The sequence below is a fragment of the Gymnoscopelus braueri genome (assembly GCF_963280865.1).
Source record: "Gymnoscopelus braueri genome assembly, chromosome: 20".
Lineage (NCBI taxonomy): Eukaryota > Metazoa > Chordata > Actinopteri > Myctophiformes > Myctophidae > Gymnoscopelus > Gymnoscopelus braueri.
The window spans coordinates 15480215-15498969 of NC_137622.1; the positions used below are offsets into that span (position 1 = coordinate 15480215).

Below are 18755 nucleotides of genomic sequence, written 5' to 3' on the forward strand. Positions count from 1 at the left end.
GACAGCTTTTAATAAGTCTACAAAGGGGTAGGTGTAATGTCTTTTGCAAGTTATTGCCAATGCCGGTAGCAATGTTTTGGGGAACTTTCGACAGAATATGGTGAGCAGAATGGGTGTTGTAAGCAGCAATCCTCATCTCCACAACAGCAGCGCTTCTTGAAATTGGCAGAGGGGGCGACCAGAGCTGTAAGGTTTAAATTTGTAAGGTTTGAAAATGTTGTATTGATTGAACACTGAACCCCATGTACAACAAAACATTCACAATGTTCACGTACAGTATTCACACATGGGAACCGTCTAATTCAGTATATGCAGAAAAGGTCTGTAAAACAAATATTATACTGTGTGGCTTTTTGGATGCAAACATATTTTTTTCAATTCTTTTTAAATTACTGACACAGTGAAAAAGAGTTGACGTTTCAGTCCTCAGACCTTCATCAGCCCTGAGCTGTTCTGCTTTAATGAACTATTACTGGCCTTCTCAGACCTCACCTGGCCCATTCTTTGGTAAGCCTCGAGTTAAGAGTTACCTTTTCTATGTTATTCACTGCCCATGTTTATTGCAGTTGGCCTCATGGCACAGCAAAACGTAATGCAACTCATGATTTATTCTTACATCTAGTTTATTTTCTTTCTTTCTTTCTTTCTTTCTTTCTTTCTTTCTGAGGAGGAGGAGGAGGGGGAGAGTGTGGAAATCTGACATGGGAGATGACCTCAAGAGGTGGCTGTTCGTGGCTATAGTGCAGTCTGCTGTAAGGGCAGAGACAGGGACACTCACAGTACTGCAGGAAAAGGCCCTGGACGGCGTCTACACTAGAATGCTACAAACGGCACTTTGTGTCACATGGGTGGACCACTAAAGAATAAAAGAGTATAGCCGCATACTCATGGCTGCCGATGCCAATAATGCATTATGGAGACTGAAAACACACCATTGTTTCGGACAGACTAGGCTGGCTTCTTCAGGGCAAAAAGATCTAGTGTGTGTGACATGAAATACACAGATGACACTCGTTGCAGATCAGCAGAGTGACCACTCAATCAACCCCAGAGAGTTTAAATAGAGAACAGGTGAACAGACTGTAGATTCACATCAATTTCAGATTCACAGTGTCACATGAGATTACAGTAAACACAATAAATGCATGTCTATACCATCAAGTAGCTACAAGGGAAAATGACCACCAAAAAGAAAATATTACAGTGCATTAATAATCCAACATTGTGAGGTTGGGGTGGGCGGACCTCATCAGAAATGCATGGACCTCTATGTGGGGCCTCCCATACTGTAGGTCACAGACATGGTCAGGGAGAGAGGAATGAGGCTGGCTGGGCACTGCGTCAGGCAGGCACCCGGGCCGGAGAGCTCTGGTGGCGAGCAAACTGACGCTGTGGGAGCCAAGCAAGGGAAACAGGTGCACCACCTATGTAGACACACTGCGGCGTGACAGCTGAGCTACTGTAACCATAGATATATAAAGGTATAGGCGCCTCCTCCGACTCTGGGGCGTCTGTATCGCGGCCGCCATATTAGAGGGGGCACGCTTCCTGACTACTGGCCAATCACGGCGCGTCTTTTCCGAGACTTGGCAGAATCTACTTGTATAAAAATACAACGGGATATTTTTATACAACTAGATTCTTGGTCTTGACTGGTTCGTTCTCACATCACAACGCATCTTTCCTTCTTTCTTTCTTTCTTTCTTTCTTTCTTTCTTTTTTGGGGGGTAGAAGTCTCACTCTTTCCCCTGGTCAGGGTTGCTTCTGTGATTTGGATTGAAGGGGACGGGTAGGTTATCCTATAAAATGTTATTGAGGACGAGCCTTATGCTGAAATAACGGTAGCAACTGTGCAATCAGGAGGTGACTTCTGACTGAGACAAAACAAGACATATTCAAATAATGGCGGTAGCTGTCAGTGCTGTAAAATAGATTAAATTAAGTTGAGTCGAATCCTGACCTTAAAAAGCTAAATTGTGTAGAATTGTGACACACCCCTACTTACTTTATTTTCTCTTGAACAGGAAACAATGTGAAGCCTGGTTTGTGTGCCTACATACACTACAACTTGTGTGCTGAATTTAAGTTTTGATGTGAGTATGCTGACATAACAGGAGCAATTGCACAGAGGTGTTACTTTTGATTGAGGCACATACCTTACCTTAACAATGAACAGGAAGCAATGCCACACAGGAAGCCTGCCTTCTACGGCGTGGCTCTATGAGTCTGTCTGTCTGTATGTCTGTCTGTTTGTTGGTTTGTTTTGTGTCTGTTTGTCTTTCTGCAATTGCACAGTCAAGGTGTGACTTTTGACTGAGGCAAAACAAGACATTCAACAGGCTGTAGCCCGTCAGTGCTGAAAAAATAATTAAATTAAAGATTGAGTCGAATCATAACCTGTAAAGTAAAATCTACTTTTTTTGGAGACGTGACACTCCCCTACTACATTTATTTTCTCTTGAACAGGAAACACTGCCACACAGGAAACCTGGTATGTATGGCCTACGTACAACATACAAATATGAGTTTAATGCTGAAATAACAGTGTCTACAAATGTCATCTTTCTCAGAAAGCCATTTACTGCTGTGTAGAAATGTGACGTCAGAACAATACGATGTGGACATGGTTCAGTATCACCAGATAATGCCAGAATACCAGAAAAGTACCTTATCCCCGTTTCTCATTGTGAGAATGAAACATCATTTGGTTTGATTTATGGGGATATGACATTTAGACCCATATTCAACTCTCAGAAATATTAGGGGGATTTATATGCATATATAGACGACATTAAGAGGAGTTGCTGTGCCCGGTGTGAGGTCGGTCGGATCGGTGGTTGTCCAGAACCAACAATCCGACCGAATGCCAATTATTGCCATTATGGAGATCCCTGATGTCATCAATATGAAATCACAGTACTGACGTCTTAGACTAGCCTCTACATACTATGGTGGTGGAGGGTAGCACACTGGGTACTCTGGGCACTCTGACTATACTCCGACTGTACTTCTACTATTTCTGAAGAGAATATAATGCACTTTCAAACTTTAAGCCTGTCATCTGTAAGGGGAATTAATCAAAGGCAAAAGACGGATTGTGGTTTGTTATGGATGGGGTATTTATTTATTCATTCATTCATTCATTCATTCATTCATTCATTCATTCATTCATTCATTCATTCATTCATTCATTCATTCATTCATTCATATGAAGATATCTGCCCTGGTCTGTTTATTCTTGTTTAAAGCTATGGGTAAAGCTGCCAATTATACTTGAAAAGCAGTCAAAACTCTAGTTTGTAGCTTTAAGGGACTGAACAATGCTGTCTAAAAGATATAATTTCTGAAAAAGGTTCAATCGATGTACTATTAGATGAAAAACAGCTTAATGAACTTAATTAAGAACTTTATTATCCCTTTACGAAAATGTGTTGTGCAGACAGAATCACCCAAGTAAAATTGACAATGGTTAAAGGACACAGACAGTACACAAAACAGTTCATGAACCTTGCGTTGACAGAAAACAGCCCCACAGGTGAAAGCAACCTTTTATAATCTACCGACATGGTGTCATGAATTAAGGTGAATGGTATTAAACAGCAATATTACAATGCATAGGCAGCAATAGACTAGAATATGCCATGAATGGCTGTAGAAACAATAGCAATTTAGCTCTTGATCAATGTCAAACAAAAACAGAAAGTGTTGACAAGAAAATTGCAGCTTAATATCTGCACATTTATTGCAGCGGGTGACAGAGTTATGTTTCGACAAGCTTCTTCGCCAGAGTCAAGCATGACAAGCAAACATACCTCCAAAGGTTCGTAACCTCTCTAACCTGCTTTCTCTTTCTTAAGATGGATTTTTTCAGTTTCTAACCGTTCTTTCTGCTGGGTCAGGTTGACATATCTGGTCTCTAACTGTTTTCTCTCCAGGGTTATGTTGTTATGTCTGGTCTTCAACTGGTCTCTCTGCCAGGTCAGGGTGGTGTAGTTGGTCTGTAACTCGTTATTGACTGAATGATCTGCAAAGGACCAAAAGGTGATGATAAACACAGACTGTTCATGCTGAGGTCAAGCATCTGTGTGGAAAAGGAGCTTTGAGAAGAAAACTCAGTGTTCCTGATCAGGTGTGTTTCATGTGAATAGGCCTCAACATGTATAATGAAGTACTACGGAACCCACACACTATCAAAAGTGAAGCATGGTACAGTGTTGGTACAGTGTTGTTGTTGTAAGTGCATGAGTTTGACCTTTGACCACTTGATATACTCACAGTGCAAGGCCATGCCTGTGATTCTCACGGCTAGCAGAAGAAACAGCAGTATAAAACACCCTGCAGCTGCTCTGAGGATGTCTCTTTGGATGAGGATGTTTCTCTGTAGAACTGGATGATATTTAGTACAATAGAGTTAAAATGTAATATTATCAACTTCAACGTTTTCATTTCAAAGAACACAGAGCGAATACGATGTAATAAGTGATTTTGTGGAATTGAATCGGAGCCCCATCATAAAATCAGAAACGTTCATATTATCTCATGTACAATAATGTAGTTGAACATGTCTTCGCCGTAATATGCAATTGTGACTTAATGAAATTAGAGGAGAAATAAAACACAAGAAGGAACAGGCTCTCACGTTCATAATGTTTCTATTTATTGTCATTCATCCAACAAGGTGCTATGTCTCTTTGTAACCAGTATGCACTATATGCACAAGCTGTTGTAGTATTGACTGATTGATTGATTGAATACTTTATTAGTCAAAAATGTAAACAGCACGGAGGTACAGTAAAATATTTAGGGCCCTATCTTGGGCGCCATCTTACCCCTTATCCCTAAACTTCTTTCCCATTTTTTTACTATTTTGAAAAACATTTTCAAATTGTTCAAATAGCCAATCTACAAGCTCACAACGTGTTATCCTTTTAGCCCTTATACTGTAGGCTAAAAGGATAACACAAACAAGTCCTTGTTTCCGTTGTGGTCCTATGTATTCAATTCACTCATGATGACGTGAGGAGGGAGAGAAATTATGTGTGTTGCTGTGTACCTAGATCTCGAGTAGCATCCTGTGAGCCAGAGCCTTGGTCTCTGAGATTGTCTGCTCTTTCGCTCACCTCCTTCTCTCCTTTCTCCTCCAGAACTCTTCCATCATACCTCACACGCTTTGCTGTAACTGTCTTGCCAGAAATATGTGCAGACATCTTTAAGAAATGGCACAAAAAAGTGACTCAAGTTAATTAGTGCAAATATATTTGAGTAATTCCTATATTATGCATCAACATAATGACAAAATAATGTACTATATTTCTAAATAAATATGTTTAAATGTCATCTTACTCACTTTGTCCAATATCGGTGTTGTCCTAAATTAAGCTTCACTGTTGTAGAATCGACCGTGAGCTGCTGTCTGTTCTAGCCTGGCTTTAACAATGTCAAACCACACTTAGAGCTTGGACACACCTGTGAATGTATGCATGCATGTGCATATGCACACACTGCAGAATAACCAGTAGACTCTGTACCACAGAGCATAAGTGTAAACCTGAGGTCTTAGAGCGACAGAGTTGTGGCTTTCAGTTGTGTTAACCCATTAAGACCAGGAACGCTCTTCTTTGGGCTCTTCAAAAAATAGCAGATCTACAAGCTCATAGTGCGGCACCGAGTGCCACGCTACAAGCTTGTAGATCTGCTATTTTTGAAAAACATTTGTAACTCAAATTTGTAACTCAAATCTTCTGGAGGTCCCTGGAACATAATATTTTACAAATGTTCGCTTTAAAACATATATATATATATATATATATATATATATATATATATATATATATATATATATATATATATATATATATATATATATTCAAAGATTTGCACACATTTTCACGATTAAAAGAAAATAGCAGATCTACAAGCTCATAGCGCAGCACTCTGTGCCTCGCTATGAGCTTGTATACCTGCTATTTTTGAATAGCCAAAGAAATCTAAAATGACACAGATGCGTTCCGGGTCTAAATGGGTCAAATTCTGGGCGGAGAAATGGAATGAAAGTTCTTATTAACTGATTCTGATTCTAAAAGTACAAAAAATAAGTAAAATGTTCTTCATAAGTGGTGACGCTGTATTGTAGATAATGATAACTATCATGGGAGAGTTGATTGAATCATAAATATGGGTAGTTTGTGTCAATAACACCTCCTTTACCCTTTTCTTTCAGCACAGGAATCAACAATGTATTAGAAACACAGCTCCCTACTTATTGTCTCCTGCTATATTTCCTGCAGTAAAAAAACAGCAGAACAGTTCATATAATAATTATAATTGTAAGCATACTTTTATATGTCTCTTCAGTTATAGTAGTTTTTAGTTAAAATGCCATACAATGTGGCACAGTAGGCCTATGTCTTTGTGTACCCATTGATCTGCACAGGGAGTGGATCTCCTAGTCCAAGCTTTATTTAATACATTACCCAGGATCTGCTTCTTGTGCACACTAGTCAGTAGGCCACAGAAGTACCATGACAAAAAACAACACACGTTCATCAGCTGGCAATTTTAAATGCAAAACATGGATTATGATTTAAGAGAGAGAGCTGAAAATGTTATGGCCCGCTCCTCAGCTTTTGGATTGGACATTTATTTCTTGTGTTCTTGCTCCTTGTTTTGGTGTTAAGTCATTTCCTGATTGTTTAGCTCTGTAGCTCCGTTTCAGTTTGTTGAGTATTTAGTGTTTTGGTCTTGTAGTTCTGTCAAGGGGGGCGCATGCTACCATTTTCGGTGATCACCCTCTCACCACGGTGGTTTGAAAACTACAACATGATGTCTCTGAGCCGCAGTGATAAGCGACTCACCGCTCACCTCAACACATCTCTCTGCTTTTACTGACCGACATATCACCGGACTATGACCGCCTAGCATCATAATCACCTTATAGGTTAAATCGTTTCCACCTAAAAGGTGAAAGGGTGATCACCTAAAATGATAGCATATACCTTTAAGTGGGGCGCATGCTACCATTTTCGGTGGTCACCTTATCACCGCGGTGATAGAGAGCGCTCTCTCTATCACCTAAAGGGTGATAGGGTGACCACCTCATTTGGTAGCATGCAGGTCCCTTTAGTCTGTTCATCACCAGTTGTCTCTTGCCTATCTTATTTTTGTTGTAGTGTTCCTGTGCTTCCTATCAGCCATTAGCCTGGTATCCAGCCTGCTTCGCTACGTTCGGCGGACTTTATTTTCTCTCTTCGCTTCTCAGTCTGGAAAGCCTCCTATCTCCAAGGGAGGCGGGACATGGCATAAGGTAGGAATCGAACCGTGGCTTCTGATTGGTCTGTGGTGCGGGGCGGGACAAAAAAAACAGTGTGATCGTTGTGATTCGTCATTTGTTTGAACAACATCCAATCAGCAACGACGTTGCCCAACGTAACATATGTAGTTCCAGTGTAGTTCTGCAAAACGAGTCAATAGGGTGCTCTCCAGACTGAGAAGCGAAGAGAGAAAAAGAAGTCCGCCGAACGTAGCGAAGCAGGCTGGATCCCAGGCTAATCAGCCATTGTGTTACCTGTCTTGTCTCCCCACCCTGATTATTGTTTAACACTAGTCACCTGTGTCCTGTATGCCCCAGCCAATCCTTGTGTTGATTGTACTTTGAATTCACCTGTGTCTAGTTAGGTCCCTGAATAGATATTGGCCAGGTTTCCCAAACGACTTTGAGCTCAGACGCAGCCTAGAAGCTGCGTGAGAGCCTCCACGCACATGCGCAGTAGCAACCCCGCCACGATCTATCTTCATTAGTGGCAGCTGTGTGTGCCCAACGTGGCATCTAAACTGGCTTCAGGAGGCACCATCGTCGTAGGTTCTCGTTACGTGTGTGCTAAAACTACATTCGCGAGACAGCATAGACGTAAAGACCTCCTGGACGAAGTCTACGTAAAGCCGACGTAAACTACGTAGTGCTGTCTGCCGCTACACTGCAGTTTAAACACCCTTTGCGAAAGTGAAATGGATCATAAAAATACCAGAGCCAACTGTCAGATGTCCTGAAGCAGTCCACTCCAAATACAACTTTTGAATAATATATTTATGAATGAAATTACAGTGGTGAGTTGACATCTGCAAGTTAAATAAAACACTAAAGTGTCCCCATTATGCAAGTAAATTAAATATACTTAAAATACCAAAAGTAAAGGTATGCAGAATGTCCCATTTCCCAAATTTAATATGTATTAAAATCTTTTGAAAATAGCAGATCTACAAGCTTGTGAAGCGTTGTGAGCTTGGAGATCTGCTAGTTTCAAAAGATTTTTTAACCATTCATAAAAATGGCGAGCGCAACAGCTGTCACTTTGTGAGAGGAACTGGGGACTTTCATCATAACGTTTAACTATAAAACTTCGAAATTTAGGAAACATGTTTAGCTCAGCATCATTTATATACCTTTAGTTAACTTGCCATATGCTTAATATTTTTATCAGACGATCGGATCATCCGTGAGAGTACAATTTGTAAACTTCGGGTTCATGCATAAAGGACGAAGCAGCGTAGCCCTGGTTCAGAGCGTTAGTGTGTTCCCTCTAACGCCCTGGAACACCCCTCGCTCTGCGCTTGTACAAGGAATTCCGCTGCCCTGCGAGTGCTCAAGAGTAGTAAAAATAAACAAAATCATTTCGCTACTCACCAAAGCAAAGGCTGTTTTGTGTTGTTGAAAGTCTATTCTCGGAGGTGGGAAGCCTCTCAGCACCCCAACTACTCTGTAAAATACACTTTTTGGGCAGCAAATAAAATATGTCAGCGAGACGGAAATTATTTTTATTTACTCCACAGTGCCCTCTACAGATCTGTAGGATTGAACTTACCATTAACCAAAATCTGTAGAGGGCACTGTGGAGTAAATAAAAATAATTTCCGTCTCGCTGACATATTTTATTTTCTGCCCAAAAAGTGTATTTTACAGAGTAGGTGGGGTGCTGAGAGGCTTCCCACCTCCGAGAATAGACTTTCAACAACACAAAACGAGAAACGGCGTGCAAAAGACCTGGCTATCGAGCTCAGGCTTATTAGCATGACTGGTAACGTGTCGTGCTGGCGAGTGGGAGTTTCGGGTTCAATCCCAGCTCACTGCTTCCCTATATATGCATGGATCCGGTGTTTATAAATTCTAGCAAATTCCGATCATCTCATAAGAGGTGACAGAGCCAACTGTCAGATGTCCTGAAGCAGTCCACTCTAAATACAACGTTTGAATATATTTATGCATTAAATTACATCTACAAGCTTAAGAGGCGTTGTGAGCTTGCAATCTGCTATTTTAAAAAATATATTTATACATATTAAACTTGGGAAATGGGACATTCTGCGTCCTTTTTTAAAAATATATATTTAGGGGCTTTTTTGCCTTTATTTGGACAGGACAATAGACTGACAGGAAAAGGGGAGAGACACAGTAAAGGTCGTCGATACTAGAGTCGAACCCGCGACAGCTATCTCGATGGATTCCCAAATTGTGTGACATGCGCCTAGACCGCTAGGCTAGTGGACGACCCATACTGAACGCTGTGACTTTTGGTAATTTTTTTTTTTCATATACATTTATATCTTGCAGACGTCAGCTGTGACTTTGTGAGGGGAACTGGGGTCTTACGTCCTTTAGTTAACTTGGCTTGCTTAATATTTTTATCAGATGATCAGATCAGAGATCATTCGTGAGAGTACAGTACAATTTGTAAACTTCGGGTTCATGCATAGAGGACGCTCACCCTACCCAAAAAAAAAAAGATCTGCAAGCTGTCGTTACGCACCGGCCCGGCCGCAATATATATATATATATATATATATATATATATATATATATATATATATATATATATATATATATATATATATATATATATATATATATATATATATATATATATATATATATATATATACATAAATTAAATGTGTGTGTGTGTGTGTGTGTGTGTGTGTGTGTGTGTGTGTGTGTGTGTGTGTGTGTGTGTGTGTGTGTGTGTGTGTGGTCGGTCTTTTCATAGATCTATTTCGCTACGGGGTGTTACTACCGCCCCAGGGCGCTAGTAACAAAATGCTTCGTAGGAGAGCACTGCAGGGCTACGCCTCTCGCAGAAGTAGGAGGAGAGTAGGATACGCCATTCTGTCTCCCAAATGTAGTTTTAGCAGAAACGTAACGCCATGGACGTGGGAAGCGATTGCACGTTGGGCAGAACCAGCTGCTACTAATGAGGGTAGAGCGTTGGTTTCGCCGGGTCCCAGGCTCTTACGCAGGCTGCGTAGGCAGCGCATGAGCTGAAATCTACGTGGCTGCTATGGTACTGCGCAGATTGTGTGGACACACGTAAGACCCGTCGTAGAACCTGCGCAGATGCTCAACGCAGCATCTCTACGAATCTCGTTGGGAAACGCGGCCATTCTCTGTTTCTAAATATATCTGATAAGTTGTAAACCAAAGTTGGAGTGCGTATGTGAGCTTGTAGAACTTGTCTGTTTGAGGTACAGTCTAGTAATGTTTGAGTTTGAACTGCTGTGTCTGTTCCGGGGTCCTGTTCTACACTCATCCTGGATTATCAGTTTTAATAGCTGTATTAACAGCAAACATCCATGCAGTTCTGTCACAATTCAAACACTCATTAATTACAGAACATTATGAACAAACACATGTCTTCACAAGCACAATTACACAGTACTGTATGTTAACTTATCTACCAAACTGTAACAGATTAAACACAGGGGAAAGCAGCCAGTAACTGCTGCAACACAAATAAGCTTCAGACTTATTAACAAATGAAGTGTGAAAATGCACTTCAAAGCATAACGCAACATCACATTATGCATACTGTGTTCATTGTCTGCACAAGATCTGGAAAACGAAACACAGTCTACAAAGCGTTCCAAATATGGTATGTTTGTACTCAGGAAGCTGCGGTGTGCCTCCTTGTGTGGCAGAGCTATGTCGTCTCAACTATGATGTGACGTACTTCCTTGGCTTGAAACGTCTTATGTGGCCCATTGATACTGATCATCAAATTATTATAACCACATTGTAGATCTCTTGTCTGCTGTATATTGTTCATAAGTCTGAACCCCATTTCACATTCAGCCCTGCTGCAAGGGATGGTCTGCATGCATTGTAAGTAAGTTAATTGTGAGTGGTTTTAGGCTTTCAGGTTAGCCTCGTTCCCAGCCTTTACTCATCTGCGAAGAGAAAAGCCTGGTCACGACCTAAAGCAGAGAGTGTCTATAGGGGCGTAACTTCCGTCGAACACTCGTTTCATTTACGGGAACAGATTTGTAAAGTGTTAATTGTCATTTCGTTGGGCGGTACTACTTCAAATTCCGCTACTTCCGTTTAGACACTCAACCGGCTAGGTCTTGCCTAGCGTGCTTTCAGGTGGACCCTCAAGGAAATCTCATTAACTGTTAGTAGTTGAAGACCTAGGTCTTTATGCAAAGTGGGTGGATGAGATTGCTGTCAATTAATACAGAAGCTCAGGCAGGTGGTGGCCTGGTGACATGCACAGTGGGTCAGATCTGTGTCAGCGAGTGAATAAGCACAGTACACAATTTTTGTCAGTCAGATCAGCCAAGGTTACCAGTCATGGCCGTTCTGAGCTCTGCAACCCAGACTGGTATGGTAGACTTTGGTGCTTGGGTGGCACAGGAGTAAAGTACCCCTGTCTAAATACAGAGTCACTGTCCACTGTGGTGCAACCGGCTTGCTGAGTGTCTACACAAACACAATTGGCCGTGTTTGGGGGAGGAACGCTGGGAAAGGAGGGAAATATTTGTTGCAGCGCTAGCTACTCCTACGACTGGCGTGGCACCTGTCACCTGGTGTTGAATAGGAGGAGTAGGATGGAGGTGCTACACCCTCCTGGTGGGGGCTCCTCACTGCACATGTTGAAGTGGTTATACGGAAGTTGTTATACTATATATACCTGCATAAGACTATACCACTGGCTGCTATACCCACATGTTGCGTGTGGCAGGTAGTTGGTACCCTGTTGGGAACATGTGAACAACACCATCCTTTATAATGAGCTCCCAAGGGTTGGTGAGAAGATAGCAGCATGAAGAATGCAACTGGATCATAGCTTATGATACAGTCTACCATAGATGGTTATGACATTATGGCTAATAATAAAATGCTCAATGATGAATATGAACAGGATTTTTACTTCCATCAGCTTCAGTACTGTACATGGAATCTTCTGAAATGTCTTTATTTTGATCACTTCAACTTCGTTTCTTCAGGGGTCATTGCAGTCTACACCATAACTACAACAAAGTACTTTGCTTCATCCTTCTTGTACAATACCAACCGAGTTTCACCCATATTCCCTACATCTTGCACCATCCTGCGTTGCACCCATCTTCCCCACTTCTTGTGTCACCCTGAGAGTTGCACCCATCTCTCCTTTATACCGCACATCTGCATCTTGCACTGAAAGCAGCCGTACATATGTCCCCACTTCATAACTCTTTTTAAAAATATTATTATCACATTGTATCTGTCACAGTCCGCTCCTCGGGTCGTGGACTTTGACTGTATTTCTCAGCCCTTGGACCTTTAGTGCCCTTTTATGGTCGTGGACACTTTAGGCCTGTTCTTTAGGCCTGTCACAGCCCGCTCCTCGGGACTTATTAGGACTGCTTATGTTGTAACGTTCCTATTTAAACCCTGTGTTTTGGCTGTCTTAGTGCCTTAACATTATTTTATGTTGCGTGTAGTATTGTCTTGGTGTCTGTTCCTGTGTGTATTCCTACTTTATGAGTTATTAAAGAATCGACCTGTTCAGCCATTGTCTCCTGCACTTGGGTCCTACAATCTGCCCTGACTCAGACTGTGACAGTATCATAACATATCACAGTTAAAACATGGCAGGACTGACAGATGGACTTTCCTTTCACCTTCTTGATAGCATGAAAACCTCCAGCTATTCACCATTCTTCCAATTCCCTTGAACATCTTCACCTCCTCCTCAAGAGGAACCCCAACCTATCACCACTTTTAATGGGATGACCCACATTTTGCAGTAAAATGCCTGGAGTATTTATATCCAAAGAGGCTCTTCCACAGAGCCCACCAAGTTGCACCAGCAAGTTTTAAAGCAGAGTGGTTTTTAAATGGATTTTCAATTTCCTTTTTTATTAAATAAGGTGTGTTCTTTCTACTCTTTTGTTAATATTTGTGATATTGTCTAAGTCAAGAGGCTTATTATTGGTCAACAGAGTCACTCGCCCGACACTCCAATATCATTAAGATTTAATTTGACGCAATTATCTGTGTAATAATTCAAGAACGTCTTGAATAGGCTAACCCTGCCACAGAAGACCGGAATGATGGTCAACAGACACAATTTGTTTTTGGACATTTCAACAGAATACGATCAGCAGAGCAGGTGATGTAACATCACGTGTTATGCAACAAATAATAAATGACGGGAGGAGGAAGGGGGGGGGACACACACACAACCTAGAAGGGTTTTGTATGATGATGCGTTGATGATTTGAGGCATTTTGTTCAAAACGAAGCAATCCTGCAAACTTTGGAAGACAATCTTAACCAATCAGTATGGAATATGGAAAATCGGACAGATCCATGTTGATCACATGACTATAAAGATACTGTGTAGCGATTGGGGTGATGTTTGGACAAAATCTGTAGGAGTAATATCAAAAAAATTGTTTAGGATAAACACATATGGGCCCCCTGGTGGCGCTATAACAGGGAAATCTGAAAAGGTTCGGCTTTGGCATCCAGGGAGTGTGTGTGCACAGTTTCCCAGCGACCGGGCCAACAGTGCCGGAGATTAGCTGTTCACAGACAGACACACACACACATGGACACGGACACGGACACGGACACACAGACGGACGGACGGACAGGGTGCAAAACATAGTCTCGCCATGCCTTTCGGTATCACAGTAAATGTATAAATCTGTAAATGGTTGATGCCACATGGGTTTAAACTTTAAACCCATTTACCCTTTAAACTTTAAAGGGTAAAACTTTGCACACTCCCTAGAGGCCAAATTGTGTCCAAACATTACGTAAATTGTATATAGTCAAGTGATCAAGACGGATCCGTCCGATTTTTCATATTCCATCCTGATTAGCGAATTCGGAACAATGCTGGCCCACAATAACCTACCTGACCTGGCGGAGACCTGTTTAAACTCAATGTGGTTGCATCTCCAGTTGTGGCATCCCTTTTTATGTGCTGCAGTTTGTTGAGCATTGTTTGATTTTAGAGGCTGTAACTTTTTTTGTGTGTTTCTACCATAACCATACCCTGGCACTGGATCACTGATCCATACAAATGTTGGCATTAACATACAAAACAATATTATTTAAATATATTTTGTTGCTTTCAGAATATTTGCCTACCTAATTAGCACTGATCAACAAATGTTGGCACTGATGAACATAAATGTTAACTCCCAATTGAAACTTAAACATTGCTGGTCATCATCATTAGTGTAAGTTGTTTGGCTCGGCATCATCACACCTGACCTGAAGGGGTCAGTTTTGGACAGGGACAAGGCCCACCATCACTCACTTTCAAATCCCCATTCTTGTGGCAGGAGTTAATATGGTACCCTTCCAGGTGTCATTACAATATATTTTGCTCCAATGGACTGAGTCATCCTGCATCAGGCATCCTGATTAATCAAATATTGAGAGCTTATCTTTCCAGTGTGGGTCTTAATTGAATTTATTTATTTTATTTACCCTACCTGAACCATTTGAGTTGGGATGTGCACAACAGTTCATGGGTTTTTTGTTTTGCACTACTTATTTACAGTTTAGTTTAATTACTGTGAAATCAACATTGCCACATTTCTTCAGTCCTTTCGTGTGCAATGTTTTGAAGTTTCAACAGACCTTTAGAAATCAAATAAGAAATATTGATGCTTTCTTCACAGCCAGACACACACTTCCCATTCTCCCACTGATGCACACAATATGATGATGTGTCTGTCTGTCTGACACTGTACCTCAAACCTCATGAAGCTCCTCCCTCATCTCCCCAAATACCTCCAAGCAAGAGAGAGCGATGTTGTTCATTTTCTCTGAGGAAGAACAAAGAGAGCAAAGGTGAAAATACCGGATAGCTTAAATCACTGGTTCTCAAAGTGGGGTTTGGGGACCATTTGGGGTCCTTAGGGGGGTACCAGGTGGTCCCCACCTAAATGAGTTTAACCACCCTATTTTATTATTTGACAAGCTTATTTACAAGCTCACAACGTGTCGTGCAATCTTGAAAAATTGTGAAAGATTATTTGGAATCATTTAGAAAGATTTTAACTCAAAATCTTCTCTTATGGGCTCTGGGTTTGCATACCTTTTACATTACACACTCATGCATGCACACACGCACACACATGCACACACATGCACACGCACACGTACACGCACACGCACACGCACACGCACTCAAACACTCAGGTTGCAACAGATCTTGTAGGCCTACTTCCTTAAGTAAATTTCGAAGTGTCCTTGAGCAAGACACTGAACCCTAACTGTTTCTGATGAGCAGGTTGATGCCTTGCATGGTTTCCTGTGTGAGTGGGTGAATGTAGGGCTTTGGATATTAAAAGGTTTACCAATTTAACTCTGTTGTTAAAAAGAAAAGTAGGGAACTGCATATATGTGCTTTTATTGAAATATTGCATTATTTCATGATTATCCTTTTAAAGCTGTTCCATTAGTTAGGGGGGATATACAGTTTGTCTTTTCAGAGTGATGCTCAAAAACGATGTTGCTAATGTCAAATTTTAGAGAGACTATTAGTCACATACAGTGAGTAATGGAGGGAGGGAAAATCAACATGAATCATTTTCAGTCAAATCTGAATAATACTGTATTCATTTGCATTAAATGTCCTTGTTTTTTCATAGAAACAATGTATTTCCAGATGAAACACTGCCATCTTGTGGCTGTTCTCTCTCTCGCTCCAAAGTAGTGGTGATAAGTGAGAGAGGAGACTTTTTTATAATGTACTCTAACTTTCATCTACCTGGCATTCAAGAGGAACAGAGCAGCGCCGAAGGCAGCATGCCAAGTCACATTGCCAGGGCAAAGAATCATCATTCCATTGGGAGCAGTTGATAAAATGGTGTTAAACATGTGTCTCTCCATCTTGGGTAAGGAAGCAGTGAAGAAATTTGAGACTGTCCCACTCTCTGATAACCTCGCCTTCTAACCAAGACACTACTCCTCCTGTCTCTCTAAAACACTACTCCTCCTGTCCCTACTCCACCTGTCCCTAGGACACCTCCTGTCCCTAAGACACTACTCCTCCTGTCCCTAAGACACTACACCTCCTGTCCCTAAGACACTACTCCTCCTGTCCCTAAGACACTACACCTCCTGTCCCTAAGACACTACTCCTCCTGTCCCTAAGACACTACACCTCCTGTCCCTAAGACACTACTCCTCCTGTCCCTAAGACACTACTCCTCCTGTCCCTAAGACACTACACCTCCTGTCCCTAAGACACTACTCCTCCTGTCCCTAAGACACTACTCCTCCTGTCCCTAAGACACTACACCTCCTGTCCCTAAGACACTACACCTCCTGTCCCTAAGACACTACTCCTCCTGTCCCTAAGACACTACACCTCCTGTCCCTAAGACACTACACCTCCTGTCCCTAAGACACTACACCTCCTGTCCCTAAGATACACCTCCTGTCCCTAAGACACTACACCTCCTGTCCCTAAGACACTACACCTCCTGTCCCTAAGACACTACTCCTCCTGTCCCTAAGACACACCTCCTGTCTCTCTAACACTACTCCTCCTGTCCCTAAGACACTACACCTCCTGTCCCTAAGATACACCTCCTGTCCCTAAGACACTACACCTCCTGTCCCTAAGACACTACACCTCCTGTCCCTAAGACACTACTCCTCCTGTCCCTAAGACACACCTCCTGTCTCTCTAATACTACTCCTCCTGTCCCTAAGACACTACACCTCCTGTCCCTAAGACACTACACCTCCTGTCCCTAAGACACTACACCTCCTGTCCCTAAGACACTACACCTCCTGTCCCTAAGACACTACTCCTCCTGTCCCTAAGACACACCTCCTGTCTCTCAAACACTACTCCTCCTGTCCCTAAGACACACCTCCTGTCTCTCAAACACTACTCCTCCTGTCCCTAAGACACTACACCTCCTGTCCCTAAGACACTACTCCTCCTGTCCCTAAGACACACCTCCTGTCTCTCAAACACTACTCCTCCTGTCCCTAAGACACTACACCTCCTGTCCCTAAGACACTACTCCTCCTGTCCCTAAGACACACCTCCTGTCTCTCTAACACTACTCCTCCTGTCCCTAAGACACTACACCTCCTGTCTCTCTAACACTACTCCTCCTGTCCCTAAGACACACCTCCTGTCTCTCTAACACTACTCCTCCTGTCCCTAAGACACTACACCTCCTGTCCCTAAGACACTACTCCTCCTGTCCCTAAGACACACCTCCTGTCTCTCTAACACTACTCCTCCTGTCCCTAAGACACTACACCTCCTGTCCCTCTAAGACAGGGGTCTTCAACAGGGGGTCCAGGACCCCTAGGGGGTCTTCAGAGTTACTACAGGGGGGCCGCCAAATCTTACATTCTTTACATTAACCACTCGAACCCTATAGCATCCCTATTCTGAGGAGAACTTCAGCCAAAAATTGCAGATCTACAAGCTCACAACGCCTTGCAGTAGATCCGGCTATTAAGAGGTTTGGTGTAGAGGGATAAAAAGAGCAGACTAAGTAGGCTGCAGAGTGAAAGGTCAAGTTTACTAAGTATTGACGGTTTCATGTTAATGTATTAACATGAATCCAACATACACTGATGACAGTGCTATCAAACTAGTCTATGAAGCTATCTATGAAATCTATGAAAAGTTTAATCTGCAACATAATTGATACAATATTCATCTCTCTCTCAGCTAGGGGGTCCTTGGCCTGAAAAACATTGAAGACCCCTGCTCTAAGACCACCTCCTGTCCCTCTCTAAGTACACTACACCTCCTCTTCTAATCTAAGACACCACACCTCCTTTTCTAAGACTCTATAAATCCTCTCCCACTAGACACTACACCTCCTCTCCTTCTAAGACACTACCTCCTCTTCCTCTAACAAACTGCACCTCTCCATTTAAGCCACCGCACCTCCTCTCTTGGGTTTGGTCAAACCTTTCATCCTTAATGTCCTTTTCTTTTTTTTATATATTTACTGTATATATTTTTTTAATTTCAGATAATGATTCAAACAGTCATTGATCCATCCAAGCAATCATCCCTAATGTCCTTAACTTTAAGGACATTAGCCTTAACTTTCAATGTCCTTAACTTTAAATATTAGGTTCCGAAATATTGTTTCAACCCCACGTCTTCTTGTGTATGATGACATGCAGAAGGACAACAGCAAAGCTCTAGATCTTTAATGGCCAAATAATCCACAGAGGCAAACAGTGATATTAGATATAATACAAAACATCAGGATTATAAAAGAGTGATTAGCATATGGCTATATTGTCATGTATATTAGGGTATGGAGTTAAGAAGTGTGTGTGTGTGCGCATGTGTGCGTGCGTGTATGTCTGTGTGTGTACTATGTGTCTACATGAGTTATGTATAAACACACACATCTATATCCAAACTGAGAAATCTGAGATACATGACAATAATGATATCATCAGTTGACAAGGGGAGGGGCATCGTTCT

The 18755-nt window shown here is 41.9% G+C and overlaps 1 protein-coding gene across 2 annotated transcripts; it reads right to left on the minus strand.

Moving 5' to 3' along the window:
* Window positions 1–3231: 3231 nt before the first annotated feature.
* LOC308076010 (uncharacterized protein) lies at window positions 3232–5489 on the minus strand. Of its 2 annotated transcripts, none has more exons than XM_080416063.1 (4): window positions 5348–5489; window positions 5054–5207; window positions 4276–4386; window positions 3232–4024 (listed from the first exon to the last, which is right to left on the minus strand). In XM_080416063.1, the coding sequence occupies exons 2-4, from the start codon at window positions 5205–5207 to the stop codon at window positions 3834–3836; spliced, it is 456 nt and encodes a 151-aa protein (XP_080272189.1). In that variant the 5' UTR covers window positions 5348–5489; the 3' UTR covers window positions 3232–3833. The 2 variants fall into 2 exon arrangements, with proteins under 2 accessions (XP_080272189.1, XP_080272190.1); XM_080416064.1 differs by having other exon boundaries at window positions 5344–5489.
* Between the last annotated feature and the right edge of the window lie 13266 nt (window positions 5490–18755).